The 18,636-nt window shown below is 37.2% G+C and overlaps 1 protein-coding gene across 2 annotated transcripts in view; it reads left to right on the forward strand.

Moving 5' to 3' along the window:
• The window catches only part of ctnna2 (catenin (cadherin-associated protein), alpha 2), a 293,925-nt gene that overhangs the window by 19,178 nt on the left and 256,111 nt on the right, over nt 1-18,636 (forward strand). For both annotated transcript variants that reach the window (XM_017405479.3, XM_017405486.3), the window contains exon 2: nt 4,925-5,031. In XM_017405479.3, coding sequence (XP_017260968.1) covers nt 4,930-5,031 — 102 coding nt within the window. In that variant the 5' untranslated portion in view covers nt 4,925-4,929. The remainder of the gene's footprint in view (nt 1-4,924; nt 5,032-18,636) is intronic.

Raw genomic sequence — 18,636 nt, forward strand, 5'->3', positions numbered from 1 at the left:
TTGCTGCAGTAATACAGGCCAAAGGAGGCCCAACTAAATACTGAGTGCTGTACATGCTCATACTTTTCATGTTCATACTTTTCAGTTGGCCAACATTTCTATAAATCCTTTGTTTTTATTGGTCTTCAGTAATATTCTAATTTTCTGATATGATAAATTTGAGATTTTCATTTGTAATCATCAAAATTAAACGAAATAAACATTTGAAATATATGAGTTTGTATGTAATGTATGAATATAATATACAAGTTTCACTTTTTAAATGGAATTACTGAAATCAATCTACTTTTTCGTGATATTCTAATTTTATGACCAGCACCTGTATATTGTAGCTTAAATGTGTCAACAAAATGTTTTTTAACTGTAACCATTTCGTTGTGCTAATTCTTCTACCATCTTTTAGGGATAAATTCCATCCATTTAACTCCAAAAATAGAAAAAAGGAAGTTTTTTTTCCTGTTTATTTGTTGTAGAAGGGGTTCTCCCAGGTTCTATTTCCCCTCTCCCACTAAACAGTCGTTAATGATGGCCTTTCCTGGTGCTGGTTGTTGAGCCATGTGGACCTTGCACGTTGTGCATTTGTCAGCATCTTTGTTTTGCCCTTGATTGTAGAATCCTGAAGGTTTTCTGGTAATCAGCTCCGACTATACATGATGAAGAGTAAAAAATGATTTCGACCTCATCCCGTTCTTCTTGGTTTGTGTATCCAAACCTGATCGTAAAGTTTAACATCGTGAGCAGTAATACACACATTCAGAACCAGATGAGCTCTTTCAAACACATATTTTGCTCACACGCGGTGCTTGGGTAACACCTGGCCAAATGAGGCAATTACTTTACATCCCATAGCAGTTGTCTCTCTGCTCTGTCATCAGCTTTATTTCTGAGAAGAGCTGACACAAGCAGAAGCTAAGGTAATAATATTGTTTAATGGGCAATAAAAACAAACAGCATTCACACAGCTCCGCATTGGGTGACAAATGAACTAACTTACTTAGAATAGCAGCATGTGGCAAGCTGGGTACAAATGCCATTATGACCGCTCCTTTATTATTGCCCATCTTGCACCATGATAATGAAACGTGTCATTCATTTAACAGTAAGGGAATGTAAAATTTGTGCCACAGGGATCACATCCAAGAGACACGCAACCTTTATCTCGCAATTTCCTTTGTGCTGTTTTGACTATTTGGCTACGTTGGATGAAAGGGACATTTTCAGGAAGCAGAATAAAAGTGACTGGAAGCAGCTCCTTCAGCAAGAAGTATCTGGATTGCTGCATGACAAATCACTCATGGACTCTGTCACAGTTGTGTAAAATTTAACACCACAAGGTTAGAAAGGAGAAAACAGAAATGCATCTTTAAAGATGCTAATTCGTGGGGGGGAAATGAGTGAAGCCAAAGAGGTTACATACATGACCTGCGACATACAAGGTTGATCGAGATGTTCGTTCTTCTCATGTACATATCGTACCTGCCAGAGGTAGGTCTCAGTTTGGTACTTAATGTTATTGGTGACTCACACAATGCTGAAAGTAATAATAAATCCACTCTTTTTCAGTAATTATTCCCATACCATTAAAAGCTAAAAAAAAAAAAAAAAACTCAGACATTTTATCTTCAGAAGGCAGACATGATAAATGAACTGAGACAGCTGCGGTACTTTTTTAGACCAACACACAAAACAAGAAACCTAATTAACAACAAACCCCCAATTTGATGAGCTTTCTTTGCCAAACTCAGCAGGCACAGCATCTGCAACGCAGTGATGAATTGAGCATTGAAAATTCTGCTTTGCAGCACTGAAAAGAATTGCTGAATAGCAGCACTTGAAACTGTCTGCATCTCTTCCTGTAATATAATCATTTACCCCATATTTGTCAATGTAGTGTGGTCAAGTAACTATTACCAGCTGGGGCTGTTTGTGATGGCGGGATGTACAATACGATATTAGGCTTTATTCAGATCGGGCAATACAAAGAACTTGTCACCCACATTTTGTTTTGTAGATGCTTTGCTGTTCATATCGTTGCCTTCTTTTGAATTAAAATAAAGTAATGTACAATCGGGGAGTTTTGTTGCACTTTCTATTAGTTTGCAAAGTTTTCTTCAACTTCGGCTTCACGTCACTCGTTTCTCTTTCCGCTCACAAACACACAGGACTGATGACAAAATGAACACTGAGCTGACAATTAAAAAAATGCTCCTAAATCGTTTCGAATCATCTGTTAGAATGATAAAATATTTTTGTTTTTTTAAACGCCATCCCATTAAACCCCACTGCCCCTGTTCTCTCCGATCGCATTTTATTTTCTTGAGGGAAATAAGAGCGATGGGTTTTGTTAAACTAATGATGATGAAAACATTGCATCCGGCAGCGAGTTAGCATACAGAAGCACCCGGGCAGAAATAAGTGCTGTTGGACTGGGAGGCTTAATTTATGGGAAGCAGTTTGCATCACTGCTGACCTTCTACTTACCAAAACTAAGCCTCACACAATTTAATGTAGGAGGCCGACACAGAAAAACACACCTTTTTAAAAATAACAAAGTGCTGTTCTTAAAACAGTTTGAACACAGTATATCATGTTATGGTGTTAATTCTAAAAAAATGTTTTAATGACAAGAAAGAAAGAGCTAAAACATGGGAATATAGTTTTTTTTCAAGAAAAAAGGAATTAAAAATAAGTGTGTTCAACCAGACATAGCAGAAATTATGTGTACATACACTCACCTGCCACTTTTTTGGGTACACTTGTTCAACACAAATATCTAATCAGCCAATCACATGACAGCAACTCAGTGCCTTTAGGCATGTAGACGTGAAGAGGACGACTTGCTGAAGTTCAAACGAGGAAGGAAGAGGATTTAAGTGACTTTGAATGCTTGTTGGTGCCGGATGTGCTGATCTGAGTATTTCAGAAACTGCTGGCATTTTTACACACAACCATCTCTATAGTTTAAAGAGAATGGTCCAAAAAAGAGAAAATATCCAGTGAGCTGTTGACAAAAAAGCCTGTTAGTGTCAGAGGTCAGAGGAGAATGGGCAAACTAGATCGAAATGACAGAACGTCAAAAGCAGCTCAAATAGCCACTCGTTACAAACAAAGGCCTGCAGAATACCATCTCTGAACACACAACACGTCCAGCCATGAAGCAGATGGGCTACAGCAGCAGAAAACCACATCTGGTGCCACTCCCGTCAGCTAAAACAGGAAACTGAAGCAACGGTTCACACAGGCTCACCAAAATCTGACAATAAGAGACTGGAAAAACATTGCCATGCTTTGTCTCGACTCACTGAACTCCAGTAGCCTCCATGTAACCAGATCGCAGTCCAATCAACCAAACTGATGTTCTTTTCAGCAATGTGTTTTCAGATAACATTCTAATTCATCATCTGCTTTGTTAACCTGCTGCTGAATGTTACGAATGATGTTACAGATAAGTCTGTGAGACAAGTGATCAGCTGTTTTTTTTTTTTTTTTTTGGTTATATGCCTTGAGGCCAGGAGCGGCATGTGTGCATTTATAACCAGATAGTTTATTTAAAAGTATTCAAATCAAGATAACAAAAATCAAAAAGTTTTGAAAAGTCAAGAGAAGCACTTAAGGCTTGTGTTAGTGTTAAAAGTAATGAGCGTAAGTAACAAGCTGAAAATGTTTAAAACATAAAGGGTCATGCTCTTTTGAGAACTCTAAAAGGTTGAGCGGTGGTTTGACTGATTTTGCCAGGTTGCCAGATTTCCTTCTGTCCATCCATCTTAAACCAGTGTGTGTAGTATTGAAGCCGCTGGCCCAGATCTGTCATACTTATTCACATTCTGTATTCCCTTTTGCCTCACTAACATTGGCAGTAGATGGGGCCAGTCCCAGCTGGCCCAGTCCAAAACTGCCTACCGCTGAAAGACATCCCTGCAGTGAAAGCTGAGTGCTACCGACATGCCAGCTGTTCAGCTCTCAGGATCACCGCGTATAACCCAACCAAACTTTAATGGTTTTTTAAAAAAAAAAAAAAAAACATTATGAAATATCCCAAGTTGAAGAGCAGAGGGTTTAAAAAAAAAGTTTATTTTGGACTAATTTTGTAAATTCATTGTATTTATAGTGTTTTCTTGTGAGCCTTCTATAAAGATAAAGGTCAGAAGATGATTTTTATATTAGCTCAAAATTCAGATTTTAATATTTTGTCTCAAATTTTCCCAAAGGTTTCTCTCTTGTTTCACATACGTTTCTCAGTCTTTCATTGAACGTTCCTATATCTCCTGCAACCATGAAAAGGTTAATACCATAAAGGCTTTAAAATATCAAAATGCTGCTCCGACTGTGGAAAAATGTAGGCCAGAACTCCGCTGAATAACAACTAGCTCTCCGAATGTATATAAAGACTATAATTCCTTTGTAACATGAGCCTTACTCAAAAAGTAACACCGATCTGAAAGTTGGGTTTTGAAAGCGTACAGTGAAAGACTTAATTTAAAAATACTGAAAATAGAAAAAAACTTGAAGTTACTGAACTTGTCATGGCTTTATTTATGGTGAGCTGGAAGTGCTGTTTGTGGCTTCTTGTAATTGATGAATAGAGCCTGGATTTGCTGACTGAAAGCATGTTGCTTTCTCTAGAAGTGATCCACGACACAATGTGGCCGGGGAAAAAAAACTTCCACTATTGTCAAAACCTCATCAGGTTTGCCACTGCCAAACGGTCTAGGTGGCTTTTCCGGAACATGCAGTATGTATTTGCACAAAATGAGTTAGAATTTGCTCAGATGATTTTTAGAGACTGTGAATACCGTTCTTGAATTGCCTTTCAGGCCTCCCTTAAAATGTAATGTACAGTTTTTTGGTGTTTGATGACGTTTTACACTTCTTGTCTTTGAGTTGAATGTTTCCCTAACCATTTATATGCTTCTGACCCCAACAGAGACCATGACGACTGCCACTTCCCCCATCCTGTTGAAATGGGACCCGAAGAATCTTGAAATCCGCACCTTGACTGTGGAAAGGCTTCTGGAGCCCCTGGTCACTCAGGTAGATCAACAAACACTTCAGTTTGACTAATAAAGGGGAGTAGCAAAATGAAAGTTGGTGTCCTTTTAATGCTAAGGCACAGGTATTATTAAAAAAATGACTTTATTTCCTTTTGCTTCTAATGCTCAAACTTATTTAAAATGATATACATTTATATCACTCCAGTTAAAAATGTGGGAATGCTGTCTAAAATCAAAACACACAGTTAATAACAAATTGTTAAAATGTCATAGTTGTGGTTAACAAAATAAAATATGTGCATGAATGTCTTTGGATTTTAGGTAGAAATCATAATGTGGCTAATTAAGGCAGTAAGCGCTGGTAATAAACGAATACTGAGCTCATTAAGCAATTCTGTAATTGGTTTCCATATCATGGTAAGTTCATTAAAATGCTGCCTGTAAAGTTCCATCTTGGTGGGCTTTATGAAGTTTCTTCTGAAGTTATGTATATCTTAATTTATCCAGGTGATTGCTGTGAGAGACGAGCCTTAGTCTAATACGAGCACTTGTTGTTGGAGAACTGAATCGAAGAATTAGCATTTTTTGCAGTACACAAACATGAGGGAGCGAGTGGTACTCGGAGAGCGTTTGGAAACCATAAAAAATTCTGCTCTTCTTTGGGAAACAGATCAAACCTCGGTTCCGTAAAACTATCATGGATAAAGATTTCAACTGCAGGGTCTGACGTCACCCTGCCTGTCAGAGGACGGCACGGTGTTGACAGCGTTGTGATCACTGAGTGTACCAGCAGCTTTCCCAGTGGTCTGATGTTCTTTGGTTGACTTCAGAGTGCTTTTTATTTTTAATCTAACCACTGTCTTTTAACCTGATGCATAATCTCTGTAACAATCTCTTTCATGTTTTTGGCTTTGCTGCCAATTTCACAGAACAATACTTAGTTTTGCTAAATGAACTTTGCATTGCATTTTTTGTTAATCCACATGTTTCAGTGTCTCACGTTCCATTTTATTTTATCAGGTGACAGATTTCTTCACTCATTTACTGTACAGTTTGTTGGCTTTTTGCTAAGGAAATATTAATGTATCTAAGGTATTTTTATGTTTTACTAGATATTCAGTCACTTATGCAAGGAACCTGGCTGTTTTGCTGTTGGAGAAGCTCAGATATAATCTGCCTAGATTTGTCTAATTATTTGCCCATTTCTTAGATAAAATACTCTGACATTGGAGTAATGGAAAACTGATAAAATCAAATAACATAATCAAAGACCGAACTCTACAAGTTAATACCAATTGATGCATCTTTCCTACCTTAACAAAAGTAAAATATCTTTAAAATATCTTTAAACATGTTCTGCTGTTAACTCTCCTGTTGACTTTTATTGTCTTCTCACCCTTTGGAGCTTAGCTGCAGTTGGTAGTGGTTGGAAAATTCAACTACTAAAAAAGACACTCTTCAAAGAAGCTAAAGAAAACGGAAGCAATGCAAACAGTTTTGTTTGATGTGTGTACAACCAGTTCTGCATTTATTTCGTCCTAACTGTATTGCTTTGATGACTAAATGTTGCGATGTCTCGAGACTGTTAAAAAGTATAAACTGAATCTATCAGTATGTGTAAGCTGAACAGAGATCAAGACGCTGCTGATTATCAAATGCCCTTCAGCTGGGAGTTCAGGTTACCATGGTGATGTTGGTGCACCATCTTATCTGACTCAGACTGAGAATTCACCAAAACCTTGTCTCAAACTTGTGCTATTTTTAGAAAAATACGTTTAACTCCTAATGAACACATTTCGCATCAGCGCCCACCACTGGGCATTCCTGCACGTAACGATCTGGCACTAGCTTTTCTGCGGTTTAAAAATGTAAACAACTGGACACATTTTTTTTTTTTTTTTTAAAGAAGCCTTTTGGATGAGAGATGAAATATCTTAAAGAAACAACAAAATATGTGCAGTTGGTTCAGATCAAGCACTTTAGATGACTTTATCCTGGATGACTGAGAATCTACACCAGTAAACATCTGCCTGAGATATTATACCATTAAAGAGCGATTGAAATTCTTTCCGTTGGTGACTGCTTGGAGTTGCATTATGTTGTTATTGTGCGTTGCATCAGCCTCATTTGGTGTTGGTTCCTTATGAGTGGTCATCAGAGTGATGGGTTGGTAATTGCTTAATGTCAAGGGATTGAAGGCGGATGAGCTTCCTTAAAAACAGTGAGTGTCATAAAATCCTTACATGACAGTGGCTGACTGTCATTACAGCTAATTGCATGTCTTGAATAATTGTGCCCTCCCTTTAACATTTGAATTTCATCTCCAAATAAATTCATTAGATTGATGTAGTCATAATAAAAGACTGGCAGACACGTTGCTTCTTTATAGCTTTATTTGACTTTAAAATAAATGTTACTAACTTTACCTTCTTTATGTGCTTCCCCCTCACATTAGTAAACGGGCAGGTTTTGCCTTCAATTATAAACCAGAAACTACCTTGTTGTGCTGCAACACCAAAAAATATGACAGCAGTGGCAAAATTCATTTTCTGCACAGCCGGGGGGGATATGTACAATAGTAGGCTGTAGTAGTTTATCTTTTATATTATTTCACTGGAAATGTGAAACATTTTTGGATGCGAACCAGGCACTGTGATTGTTTCCTTGTCAGTTTGGATGATTCAGTGTGTTTGGATGGAATAAAGGGTTGCCTCCGGAGGACAGACAAACAGGCTGACGCTGACATTGCTTGAGATAGCAACCTCATTTATCATGACCGGGCTTCTCTCAGCCCAGCTGGAGACCCGGGCAGGTCTATAGTTAATACTCGGGGTCTCACTTTATCACTCTGTTAAAGCATGGCTCTGATGTAGTAAATATATACTGGAGTGTATTCCAGTACTTTTTTTTTTTAAAGAGTTATAGACGAGCAGTCTTGAGTGGCGAGCGGAGAAAAGATGGCTACGGTGTAAGCACTCTTGATTTATGACTAAATGCAACCATAATTTTGCGCACAGTGATCTGGAAACATCTGAACCCTGATCAAAAATCATTCAGCTGCATCGTTGCATTTGGACCTAAAGCTGCATGGTCCTTTTTTTTGTTGTTGTTGCTGCTTAAAGCCATAGTTGAGATCTTTTGAAGTGGGGTTCTGAGGAAAGGTTATGACCAATGAATACTTTACTTGTTTGTAGAAAGCTCTTTGAAGAGCCTCAGTCTGGAGAAAGTTTTATTCTGATGGAATTGACAATCTAACGACTGGTTCGAGTGGGGCTCTCTTTTCCCTTTATGGTCCTTTTTTTCTGTCTGCTTGTTCAAAAGGAGTTCACATCTTCTGGGAGAAGTGTTCTGTGTGTTGCATACACTGACTTGGAGACGATGCAATGGCTTGGATGTTGCAAAACCTGAGTGCGAACACCTGGGTGCTATAACCAGCTACTGTTATTGCCCCCTCCCAAAGTCACTGTTGAGTGGTCCTCTGAGTTTTCCTCTGAGTTTTCCTCTGAGTTTCCTCTTCTTTGCACTTTTGTTCGTCTGTGTTTATCAGCACTGATATCCCTCTTAATATCTTTCCTTCTCCTGTTTGTTGCTGGCTCATTTTTAGGTTTTTTTAAATTTTTGTTTTTGTACTGTGTCAATGATTTCCTTGCACAATTCAAAGAAGCTTCAGCTTCTGTCAAAGATAAATTTTTCAGATATAACTCAGTGTTATGCAACTAAAATCAGGGTCGAAGACAGCGTCTCAGTTAACCATCCTGGTTGCAATGCTCCTTTCTTTTTTTCTGTTTGTTTTTTAAAGCCTGTATTTCAGTAGCCTTTATTGCAGCAGGAAGTGGGATCGTTTTCAGCAAAGATGGCATCACAAACAGATATGCATTAAAACCCAGAAGGAAGTGTGGAATTCGTTGTGTTGATTTCAATATTGCGTTGCCTTTAACAAGTTTGTGTTTTTCTATGTCACTTTAGTCTGTTAAGGAAAGTCATAGTGACGTTTTTATTCTTCTAAAGTGTCCAACCAGGTGTCCAACAACAGCAATGGTGCAAGAAATTATATTTGTTTGAGAGCTGCACTTTTTCTGCACAGTAGCAACATGTGTCTTGCACAAGCAACACCATGAACGTTTCCTCAGTGTGGGTCTTTATGTACCAGTTCGGCACATAAATAGTTGCAGCATTGGCACATTTTTCTGCAAAAATATAATTTACCGTTCCTTCATCACTTGCCTTTGCCACTTAGGAATGTTAATACTGGTGTAGCTAGAATGCAGACGATTTGTTTCCACCATGAATGAAGAAAAAAAGGTCCCTTTTTTCTGTTATGTAACCCTGTATTTCATTAGATTTCCAAATGTCCTTTGTGAAGCTTAGTGCAATATAACTATCTATCTATATAACTAATCCAGAATCTCGTTGTACAAAAGTATGATGACAGTAAACTTCTTTATCCATTATAATTTTCAACATAACTGTCTCTGATGACCTTTGGAGTTGCTGATTTTGGCGTACATTATATATATTTGGGGAACTCTTCACCTTGGCTCCTCTTAGCTTCCCCTGGCTTTGCCTCTCAGATTTCCTGTTTTGTCAGTAATGCATCTTATTGAGAGGAAAATTTTATAATTTTCTGCTTAATGAATGAATCCCACAAAGTTAATAGTGAATCACAGTTCCAGTACGTCTAAGCCTAAAATTGTGTGTAATATTTAACATTCATTACTCATTTAACATTTAATCAAAAAGCAGCTCTGTCTATCAGTCCCACCTCTTTCTCTGAATCTTAGGAAATGTTTAGGATGACTGTTAAGGTCAGTGATAAAGCTTCATTATGAAGTATTTAATGCAAGTTGGAAAAATAAGTACATTTATACAAATGACATAAACTTAAAATGAAGTGACACCCATCCTTTTAGCCAATTAGTCTTTTTAATGGTAGAAATTTTAAATAAATTACAATTAAGTTTTATCTTTTTTTGTTTCTTTTTAAGAAAATTGAAAAGAATTTAATGTATTATTGAAGGTGAGGGGAAGCAATACTGCATATTTCCAATGATCTTTTGAAGGCTCCAGAGTCATTTGCTGTGAAAGAATTTAGTAAAATCATGTTAAAATTAAAATTATAATTGTTGTTGTTAAATTTGCTTGAAGATTAAAGTATTTGTAGACATACATATGAAGTTGTACCCTGAGATTCAAGAACTTTAATAACAAACAACTTTTACATAGTCATGCTAAGGTGTTTCATGGATGGTAGATATAAAAAGAAAACGGCAACAGATATATGATTTAGTTAAATCGGCTTTCTGTTTTTCCACAGCTTAAAAACTTTTGACTTTTTTTCAAAATTGTAACTGGCAAAGGTTAAATGAAAACCTAATTCCTGCTTCTGTTGTTCGAATTCACCCTACAAATGTGGGCTGGGGAGAAAATGTGATGGAGATGGTTGTCAAACACTGAACCTTTTAACTCTTCCTTTTCGTATGTCATCAAAGTTTGGCTATGACTTTTAGTTGGCACCTGACTCACACACAGACAGAGACAGTCTCTAGTCAAGGGGCTTAACATAAAAGGAGGGGAGACGAGAGCGGTGAGAGGATTAAGACTTCATGCTGCATCACTGTCATAATCCATTAAGCTAGCGGAAAGAGGAGGAGGCCTGGACCTCAAACAGACAATTTTCTGAGGCAAGAAGTGATGCTATACTTTGCAGAGTGTTCAATGAAACCACTGAAGAGTTGCTCTAAGAGTTGAGTAATTTGAGCTAAGTTTAGAAAGTAGTCACAGTATTAATATGATGACAGCCTTTTGACAGCATTAGTAGTTTTTTCCTTTGGGGGACGTTTTCAAATGCGATTTACCAGTTTTGGTTTAACCTGGTAACAACCTTCCTGCTGGTTTTAATTCTGTTGAGTTATCCAGCTGAATGTATCTAGTTCTTGAGTGTGTAACGCAGCGAGCGTGTGGTGTTAACATTATGGTAAACAGCATGTGCGATATTCTCCTTTTAACTATGAGCTTTAGAGTCCAGTTGATTTCATTTATTTGAGTTATTAGCACTGAGGCTGTCCATTATCATGGCATTCAGATGTTGCATAGCAAAGCAGGATGTGTGAACCTAAAAAAATCCACAGAACCATCTGAAAATGGCTGTGCAAACATAATGACTTATTGCTTGAACATAAATGAGAAAATGCTCCTACAGGAAAGGTGTACCAAGCTTACCTTCTCCCCTAAAACTTTAAACTTTAATTAGTTTTGAATGCAGCTTCTCATCCAATTATTTACAAATATTTAAACACAGGATGGAATTAATACTATAATAATACTATTATTATTTTGCAATTACCTTTTACCAACTTTGTGCAGTGACCAACCGTGTAACTTTGTCGTTAAATATGTGTTTTGAACCTCAGTGTATCGAACCCCCTCTGCTGTATCTGCCAACGGTGCAACTGTTTGGAAACAACACTCTTGGTTCCAATACCTCATTATGCTAATTAAACAGTCTCCATTAAGTCATCCGTTTATCTGTCAGTGACAACACAACAAATACATAGTAGATTAATAAGGATGTTAGCTCCCGTTTCTTCATTCGTCCCAATAGATCAGCAGTGGCTCTTCCGAAACACACTTTCATTTCTCTTCAGGATATGTTTTTTTAACACTTAGCAGTCTGAACATTTGGCCGTCCTGCAGTCCTGAATTGCAGCTGCGTACAGTTGCCTTTTGCCTGCTGTTTCGTTTTTGTTACCATAAAATACTCCACAGGAGGGAAATTGCTTGAGAGTCTCTGGACAGACGGAGAGACAGATTCTTTAAACATCCCCTGAGAGAAATTACTTGTTTGGGTACCATATTTGACTTGATAAGCAAAACATCAAAAATATTTTATTGAATTTGACTTTATTAAAACTCACAATTTCACTTTTTTTTTTAGAAGTCGTAGACAGTTTAAATTATATGAACAGTATGATCATTTGTCATTTCACAGTGTCTGTATGAAAGAATCCAGATATTTTATTTATTTTTTTTTTTTTTCTTTTGCAAAAGGAAAAAAAAAACTTTAAACTTTAAAAAAGGCTTTATTTTTTGGCACCATCGCATTTTAAAAAGGTTATAGTAGTGGGGGATGTGCTTGACTGGATACAAACTTAGTATTTTAGAAATTATATTAAAATAGTGACTGCTGTTTTGTCATTGTTGTTTTTATTGAACATCAAGTTTTGGATTGACCCTCAGCAAATCAGGTGATCACATTGCCTTGGGCTTCATTTATGCTTTCTGCAATTGTCTACTCAAAGTGATTTTGTGTTTGCCGGTGTACGCAAGTTTTCATTCATGCTGTTTTTGGCTTAACTGCACCACAGCGTTTCTCTCAGAAGACTTGAGTTTTCCCTGCATACCAACAGGTGGTGATAATGTGCTGGTTTGTTAACTGTTAGTTTGAAAGGCAAGAAAAAAAAACAAAGTGTGAGTCATTTTTCAACTGGAATTTAATGCAGTTTTTTGTCTTTGTTGTCTCTGAGGGATAAATGATCCAAATATGGACCATGCCAAATTTCTTCACAGGGTATATTCCAATAACAAGAATTCATGTTCTTTGTTAGTTTGTTTTGCTCATGGAGTCCTAGGCTGTCTGTAGTATAAGTGTATTACACACACAGTTATACTGAAACTCAACCTCTATATCAGGAAGCATTTCCAAAGTCAAACATAAAGTAAAAATTATAAGCAGACATACTCAACCCTATATAAGAAGCAGCTGGATATATTAGCTGAGTAGATCAGGCCTTCTAGAAAACAGCTCTATTAATTTAATACTCAACTCTTGACTCTATAAACTGAAACTTAATTGTTTGACAGAGGGGTTCACTGGTCTTCCGATGGCAAACACCAAATGTTAAAGCATTCAAATACAAATAATGTAGCTGAGGAATGAGAGTTTTGCAGAACTTAAATGCTCAAATGCTTAGATCAGTGGTCTCCAATCCTGGTCCTCGAGGGCCACCATCCTGCATGTTTTACTTGTTTCTCTGCTCCAACACACCTGATTTAAATCAATGGCTGATTAACAGGCTTCTGCAGAACATGAAGAGGAAATTTAACCACTGAATCAGGCGTGTTGGAGCAGGGAAACAAGTAAAACATGCAGGATAGTGGCCCTGAGGACCAGGGTTGGAAACCCCTGGCTTAGATGATTGTATTTGTTTGAGTTTGGTTTTGCAAAAAGAATAAAGAAATGTCCATACTCTTGATATTGTTATAAATGATGTATCAAGTACCAGCCTTACCATAGTGTAGTTGTTGTTGTTGTTGTTTTCCTCAGTCCTTCAATCCTCCTTTTTTTTTTAACAGATTACGGTTTTGATTTCTTTGACACTGATCCCGGTGACCATACCTTGGACTCAAAGCCATTTGAGAATGCGATTTGAGAGACCAATTGTGGTTTCTCTTTGTAGTACAGACAGCATTACAGATGGCATAAACTCCTGCCATTTAGCTGTGAAGATTATATTTGAGCCTAAAGGCATGTCTTGCAAATAATAAATCCAAGTCATATGAGGACTCAGTGTCATTCTCTATGTAACTTATTGAGCCTGCTGGATGCCATGTTATCCATATTTGTCCTTTTAAGTGAAGGTTTTAGATTTCTAAAAGTTGCATTGTTGATTCTGTTTGGTCCGTGCAGCACATTGATTTTTATATATTTTTCTTTCTCTCTTGCTGTCACTGCTCATCTTCCTTAGATTGGCTCCCTGAGAGCTAAACATTTTCTTATTTCAACTGCTTGACAAAATGTATTGGATAGTTTTGCCATTTAAGTAATTTATTTTTTATTTATGTTTTGTTTGTTTGTTTTCTTTACTCCATTTTTCATTATTAGCCTGTGATTCTGAGTCGTCTGTAGATCCAGATTTTGCTGCTGCTGCTTGTTTATTGGATTGTACTTAATGATTCTGCTGCATATTTGTCATTACAAAAAAAAACATTAAGTGCTTCAGCAGAAAACTAAGATTAACTGTCCAACTCTCTTTGCTCTCTCCAAAGAAATTCATGTCACAAAAGGGATGAAGCAACCTCACCGAGAGCCAAAACATTTGCAGTGAGAATCATAATGAAGTAGTGGGTGGATTAAACAGACGTGAACTAAGAGGTTACTAATAGGAAATGTTATGATGAGACAGAAAATGTACTACTCTCTAAACAGAATGAATGATTGCTGCACCTAAAAGTTAACTTTGGATGGAAGAAAAAAATATTATTGCAGAAAATGCTTTTATTTCAGTTGGCTCCACTTTCCTTGGCAATCATATTTTCTTGTCACTATTTCCTTGTAAATGTTCATCACTTTTAAAATATCTTTGCCATGTAAAGGTTAAGTGCAAATGACAAACACCCAGTAGGCTAGTTCTAAATAAAGCACTGCAATTTTTGAAAAAAAAAAAAAAAAACTAACCATTTTAAATTTAACAGCATAGATTGTCTTAGCATTTTCTTTAGGGGAACACAGTTTCTCTCCAACATTTCTCTCCAGCCTGCTTGACTCACTATGTCCATGAGAAGCTTTATGAGGACACTTCACTGACATGTTGAGAGTGTGAGAGCTCGACACTTATGCATTATAACACCATAAAGCCCATCCTTTTTACCTCCTAAAACCCATTCAATGCCCACTAATCCCCAATCATTTGCACTTAGGTACTCGTTAACTTTCACTGTAACACGGTTTGATACAGAAAATAAGCAAGTGGAAAAAAACAAAATAAAATCCTGCACCTCTGTAAGATTTAGTGCTGTGATGCTTAATGTTAGCTGAACAACATGCCCATATGCAATGTAAAAATGTGTTTTTTTATCCTTTTTATTTTACATTATTTTAGCAACTACACATTTTGTTTATGCAGTAACATGGCCTGAAGACATCAATTGTGCAAACGTGTCTCTGAACTGTCCTTCCCACAGCTTGTCGAAGCCCCCGCTCTTGGCTTTATCCTCCTGAGCTTCTGCATACGTCGCACACTTCACACTTCATTTAAATGCCCTCATCAGTTAGTTAATAAGAAACTTTATGTACTGTGTAGCTCTTGCTGTTTAGAGGAGTTGGAATCTCCCGGGAGTTTTGTGTGTGCATATGATCATGCACATACATGCACACGCCGCTTACCCGGTGAGGTCAATTCTCAGAAGCCGAGGCAGAAAATTGAATGGTCATACATTGCCACAGGGATTTACAACTTACTGAGGAGTCTCCTGGTCAGTGCACCGTAGAGGAAAGGCCGCATGGCATTTAAAGCTATTGAGAAGCAATAAAACGATAGGGCAAGGCACAACTACACCTTCTGTCTGAAGGAGAAATTAGCCTTCCTGCTGCTGTAGCAACATCACTGATGGATTGTGGTAGTTTTCCCGGTTTCCATTGGAAACACTGGAGATATTTGGATGTATTATTCTTGACCTATAAAATAAATAAATCAAATATATGGCAATGTGTTGACTTACATGGTTATGCTAATAAGAAAAACAATGTCACTATAGATTTGCATTCTTGTTTGTTGGGTCTAGTTCAGGAAAAAGTTTCTGTCTTGCTCTGTGTATTGCAGTAAGCAGCCACACAGATCTGACAAAACTATTTAGGTTGGTATATGAAGGGTTGTATTGTAGAAAACCTGCTGAGTGTGAGACTATTGCAGGAATGACGTAACCTGTGGCTGTATACAACATACTCCACTGTGGTCTTGCATAAAATGCTGCTAATACACACGATAAATGGGCTTGCCAAGGGCCAATTACGAGCTGCCAGGGCGAGACCGCCTTTCCAACACTTTGAATTTATTTTTGTTTTGTGTTTGACCACATTTGGCTGCACTAGGCAAACATTAATGTCACTCACCTCATTTTTATTTTCAAGCTTTTTCTTAACACCTCGCTCCCCAAGGGATCCATTTGATTATTCTGTGTGCACAGTTACTTTGTGCTTGCCACAGTTAATGAAGTATCCAGACTCTTTTGTAGTGAGGTGGGACATGCACAACATATCTTCACAGCACTATGAATTCATTGAGTATGTTTCGGTGCTACATGAAAGCTGAATATGATTTCCACTCCGGTGATCTCATCTGACCCTAATGTAATTTTATTACACTGTTCCTTTTGTTCTGGTTTGATTATAAAGTTGTTAGATGTCACTACGTCTTTTACCAGTTATACTGCTAGACTGTTAGCCATGGTTTCTGACGCCTGTCTTGACTGTTCTCTCAACTCTGGCTTAAGAGCTCACATAACTTAACATGCTTTAAGCTTTAAATTTAGTAATTTACAACGTCTGATGAAATTTTTGCCACTCAAAACAGTCCCCAAAAGATTTCATTACTTCAGTTCTTATCTAGAGTCTTTTTGATGTTCAGTGTTGGTGTAAGCTGCTATACAGCAGCTCTTGGTTGTTAAAAGCTTAGCTTGAGTATTATGCACATACTTTTTATTATTAGCTTTAAACTATACAACCATCAAATATGTGTTTTAATCTCATACTATACAGTGTTCAGCAACAATTTTAAACCAAACGGCAAGTGAAGAAATTTGAGCCAGTGCTTAGAGTAAGATGTGTTTTAGTCAATAGTTTGAGTAGCATAGGACAGAAGCAATCAATTAAATTCTTCGTTTAAAAGAATGGTGAGGCTAAAACTTTGGCGTTGTGCCAAGAATAACAACACTGTCCTCCACACGTATGCCTACCGTTTGAGTTAGAATGTATGGCCAATGCTGATAATTCAGAAAATGGTGAAACATTGTCTAATTAATTGGACAACCAATCATTTAATTTACCTGTATTGTATAATATACTTAGTAGTCACCAGTCAGGTATACTAGTTTTAACAAAAGTGAATGAAATAATCTGTGGTTAAATCTGTTCAGGACTGAATTAACCACATAAAAGCTTTTATTTCCTTCCTTGTACAGGAGTTAAAACTTTAGCACCTATTCCTTTAGTTTTTCCTTTTTGTCTGTCCACTAACTACCCCAGTTCACAAGCTTTCAAAACAGGTCAAAATAAGAAGCAATAAGAAAACTGCAAGCACCGGACAGGAGCTCTAATGACAATTATGTCCCCACACACTAGTTTTGGGATAAAAAATGACTGAGTAGCAATTCTGTTGTAGAAATCTATCTCTTTTAGCAGTATCTTAAAATATGCCTTCTAATGATGTGGCTTTTTTCATTAGATAGATAAAACAGACTTTCTTGATGAAAAGTAATTCATAGTGTCTGAAAGTTGTACCTTTAAAAATAGAGGTAGGCTTCCTTTAATTTGCGATTAATAGTTCTTGTGAGTGTGTGGTTTTATAAGTGCAGTTTTTGTTGCACATTGTGTTGTTTCGTGTTGAACCTAAAGTTCTTGATTCATGAAAAGTGCTTTTATATTAGTATAAGGTCATGCCATGCAGCAGAGTAAATAGCTGAAGCAAAGGTAATTGGTTAGGTACTTATGAGTAGTACATGTGATTTAAGAGGAATGGCCTTTTTTTTTAAAAAAAAAAAAAAAAGAAAATTAACTTTTTGAACAAAAACATAGACACTTAGAAGGCTGCCTTGGTCTTATATCGGTGTGACTATTCTCGTATTCATCACGAGTGAGGACATGCATCATTAAAGTTGATATTCCAGGCTTAGAAGCCCTAAAGTAATGCAGGCTTGACAGGACATAACTTTGCTCTTAAAGGCTTTTAAGAGTGAAAGACTCTTCCATATTTCACAAACTAATCAGATCACATCATGAGACAGCTGCTGTCAGACTTATGTGCGCTGTAGTGAGACGGTCCTCATCATGTTTGGCTGGGGTGTGACCAAGGCAGTGATCGCTGCTCTTTTATTGCTCGACCCCTAGCCCTAGTGACAATATTAGAAGACCCTTTTGTTAATTAGATCAAAGGTAAGATTGGTTTCTTTAAGGGTGGCATTGTCATTTGATTTATTAAGAAAATGCTTTCATTCTAGTGCAATATAGCTTAATGTAGATAAATGAATGTTTCCAAAGGTGTTTTTTTTTTTTTTGCTGCAGAAGCCACAATTAAACACTGAGGCTGCATGTCCTGATTCACTCCACATGCTGGCAGCATGTTTGTATCACCAAGACCGTGGAACTGCTTATTAATGCAAAGTTTTTAGCTTCAAGTTTACTTGCTCCAACTTTGTGACTTCTTTTAGGTGTACAGCTTGTCTGATATTGGGTCATCTTTTCCCCGTGACCCTGACAGGGCTCCTGCCTTAATAGTACAAGACATCATCAATATTTTGTTTGTACTAAACCAAAGCTTCCGTACGTCATCCTCTTGACCTACTGCGATTTCTGCAGTGTGTAATGGGAGAAATCAATATTTCTGTAGTCTGTGCAGAAACAATTTTTGACAGGTCTGGAAGTATCTTATAAGATCTTTTATAAAACAAGCTCCTGTAAAACACTGAACACAATTAGATCAAAGACTTATTTTTTACTCATCACTCTATTGATTCTCTGCAGTCTAGTCTGTCCTCAAGAGTTCAAATAAAGGAAATTACTGCCTTAGGGTCAATTCAATATTTGTTTTCCAAGAAAGCGAGCTTTAAGAATGGGCCGCATTTGACAGCATTCTTACTTGGGAGAAATATTTTC

Source organism: Kryptolebias marmoratus, linkage group LG3, assembly GCF_001649575.2.
Source record: "Kryptolebias marmoratus isolate JLee-2015 linkage group LG3, ASM164957v2, whole genome shotgun sequence".
NCBI classification, from domain to species: domain Eukaryota; kingdom Metazoa; phylum Chordata; class Actinopteri; order Cyprinodontiformes; family Rivulidae; genus Kryptolebias; species Kryptolebias marmoratus.